This window comes from Lipotes vexillifer, unplaced genomic scaffold, assembly GCF_000442215.2.
Source record: "Lipotes vexillifer unplaced genomic scaffold, Lipotes_vexillifer_v1.1 C27211368, whole genome shotgun sequence".
Classification (NCBI taxonomy): Eukaryota; Metazoa; Chordata; class Mammalia; order Artiodactyla; family Lipotidae; genus Lipotes; species Lipotes vexillifer.
In genome coordinates, this window is record NW_006798540.1 from 1 (window position 1) to 3,525 (window position 3,525).

At 34.9% G+C, this 3,525-nt stretch overlaps 1 protein-coding gene across 1 annotated transcript; it reads right to left on the minus strand.

The window, feature by feature from the left end:
- Positions 1-484: 484 nt before the first annotated feature.
- LOC103089156 (zinc finger protein 529-like) lies at positions 485-1,926 on the minus strand (the record flags this gene model as incomplete). The annotated part of the gene is given in 1 exon segment (XM_082931504.1): positions 485-1,926. A coding segment is annotated over 1 exon segment (1,442 nt), but the record flags the coding sequence as incomplete, so codon positions are not given.
- Positions 1,927-3,525: the final 1,599 nt, after the last annotated feature.

A 3,525-nucleotide genomic window follows, 5' to 3' on the forward strand; every position in this document is an offset into this window, starting at 1 on the left:
TGCAGGGGACACAGGTTCGTGCCCCGGTCTGGGAGGATCCCACATGCCGCGGAGCAGCTGGGCTCGTGAGCCATGGCCACTGAGCCTGCGCATCTGGAGCCTGTGCTCCACAACGGGCGAGGCCACAACAGTGAGAGGCCCATATACCGCCAAAAAAAAAAAAGAAAAAGAAACTCATATGAAAATAACTCAAATAATGAATAATTAGGGAAATATATTTCCCATGCATTTAAGAAATGGATTGATAGGCATCATCCTACATAAACAGATATTCAGAATGTTAATTGATATAAAAAGGAGAAATATTTGGTGATATTGAACAAAGCTGAAAGTATATCTCACTTATGAATGAATAATTCTAGTTCTAGAGTGGCCATAAAGTCTGGAAATAGATTTAATTGAGGTAGAATCTCTGCGATAACGTCTACTTAAATACACAGGTTTTTCCCCAATGAAACTCAGAAACAAATGGGCTTTATATATGTCATTCAAAAATCTTCTCACCAGTACAACTTGTTCAATGTCAAGTAAGTTGCCTGCCCACTCTAAAGGCATTCCCACATTCCTTACATTCACAGGGTTTCTTACTATTATGAATTCTCTGATGTTTTGTAAAGGATGAACTATGTCTAAAGGCCTTCCCACATGCCTTGCATTCATAAGGTTTCTCTCCAGTATGAATTCTCTGATGTTCAGTAAGGGCCGAACTATGTCTAAAGGCCTTCCCACATACCTTACATTCATAAGGTTTCTCACCACTATGAATTCTCTGATGTTGAATAAGGGCTGAAGTAAGTCTAAAGAACTTTCCACACACTTTACATTCATAAGGTTTCTGACCACTGTGAATTCTCTGATGTCGAGTAAGTTCACTACCTACTCCAAAAGCTTTCCCACATTCCTTACATTTATATGGTTTCTCACCAGTATGAATTCTCTGATGTCTAGTCAGGGATGAACTGTTTCTAAAGACCTTTCCACATGCTTTGCATTCATAGGGTTTCTTACCACTATGAATTCTCTGATGTCGAGCAAGTTCCCGACAGACTCCAAAAGTCTTCCCACATTCTTTACATGCATAAGGTTTCTCACCAGTATGAATTCTCTGATGTTCAATAAGCTGTGAACGAATTCTAAAGACCTTCTCACATTGTATACATTTGTATGGTTTCTCACCAGTATGAATTCTCTGATGTTCAGTTAGTTGTGAATGAAATCTAAAGTCCTTGCCACATTCCATACATTTGTAAGGTTTCTCATCAGTATGGATTTTCTGATGTCTAGTAAGTTGTGCATGCACTCTAAACGATTTCCTACAGAAAGTGCATTCATAAGGTTTCTCACCATCATGAATTCTTTGAAGTGCAGTGATTTTTTCAATTCTTCTAAAAGTCCTTCCATATTGCTTACATTTATAGCACTTCTGATCATCACAGTGTACACTATGGTCTTCATAAAAACTAAATGCATTCCCACATTCCATACATTTACAAGGTTTCACACCAGTATGAATATTCAGTTGTAGGGTATATGGGTCATCTACTCCAAAGGTTTTCCAATATCTACTATGTTCAGAGGTTTTCTCAGTATATATTTTCTCATATTCATCAAAGTTTAAGTCACAACTAAGGACCTTCCCATATTCCTTACAGGGCTTCTCACTATCATGAATTCTTTGTTGTAATGTAAGAGATTTATGATTTTTGTAATTGGGTACTTTTTCAGAGATGATTTTCATTTGACTGAAATATCCCACTTCAGGTCTTTGCACTTCAGTCTTCCTTTTGCTTTGCCAATCATTTCTGACAATGGAGTTCGCAAGGCCAACTAATTTACTACTTTCTATTACTTCCCACTGAGAATCATTTTTTTCAATAATGTCCTTCTCTGTAGATAAAGTCTTTTTGTCATACTTGGATTCCAAGTCTGAAAGAAAGGGAAAAAAACAATTTCTTTTTTCATGTGTAACAAAGATAAAATACTTATAAAATGCACAGGAGAAAAACTGAAAATAACTCACAGTATAAGTGAATGATTAAAATACTGTTATGAAGTTTAAGGAAAGGTAAAGAGAACTCAGAGAATGATAAGAGTATAACATAACGTTGTTAGGTTTGTGCTAAGAGAAATGGATTAAGTCAGTGGGTCTGAAATTTTGGTGTTGATCATCACCTAGTAAGCTTGTCAAGTACTGATGTTCATGAACTAATCCAGATAAACTGAATCAACACCTATAGATGTGGAATTTAGTCATCAGTATCTTGTAGACATACTGCAAATACAGATCAAAATTTGATTATTGATACATACTAACAATTTTCTGATACTTTTCTTCTTTTACAATATAATCCCAATACTTTACCATCGATAACAGGGTGCTGCTTGTAAAACAACATTTTAATCCATTATCCCCTTTCACCTAATCATTTTCACCTTCTGCATCAAACCACATTTCCTATCATTTAGAGATACCCACAAGATATTTCATTTCTCAGAAATGGAATCCTTATATACTACCTCCTTTTCGTTGTCTGGGTCTAAAAGTTACCACCCTCTGAAATTATGTACTAGCTGACTCTAAGTAAGTTAATATCTATGTCTCTATTCCAATATCTAGTTCCTTGCCCTCATACCCATTTTTCCAATTGTGTAATCTGTAATATTCTCTGTTATCATACTGTTTATTTCCTTATTAAACTCCAAAAGGACAAATAAAATCATTCTATGTGCCACTGAATAGCAAGCCCCAAGGTCATAGTAGTTCATAATTATAGGAAAAGCAAATCACTGGTTGAAAGCAATGTGAGAATAAAAGCCAATATTACAAAAAGAAGTCACTGGAGAACACATGAACACAGAACACTGGAGAATGATATGTAAAAGGTGGTGGAGGTGAGCAAGACTGTAAGGCACTTTGTAACAAAAGATCTCTTGGACCTAGCTGGAGATTGGCAATCAGATGAGGGAACAACCTAAGGAAAATCCAAAGTGACTGATATACATTGCATGATAAAAGGCAAAAATAATTTCCTGTGACTGAATTATGTATAATTAAGGTGAAATAATGCAAACACCATTATTTGACTGAAACAATAAAATCATAAATGAATGCCAGTATCAGTAAAAGTACTTCCACTTAGAAATGAAGACACTTTCTATCAAATAACTGCTTAGTTATTGTGGAAATGTAACTGAAATTACAAAACTTTCAGGGAATGGTGGCGTTGAAAATATTGCACATTAAAAATCTATGAAACTCAATACTAGTCACATAGGAAATAAGGATTTAAACACTTATATTGATAAAACTGAAAAAATGAAAACCAATGTATACATTCCATTCAAGAAGACAGAAAAGAACAAAGTGACCTAAAGAAAAGGTGAGAGGAGAATTCAATAAATATAGAATTAGAATGTGATGAATTAGAGAACATATAAATAATATAATCAACAAATATAAAAAGTGAAAGAAATCAAAGATGACATAAACAGATGGAGAAATATACCATGTTCTTGGATTGGAAG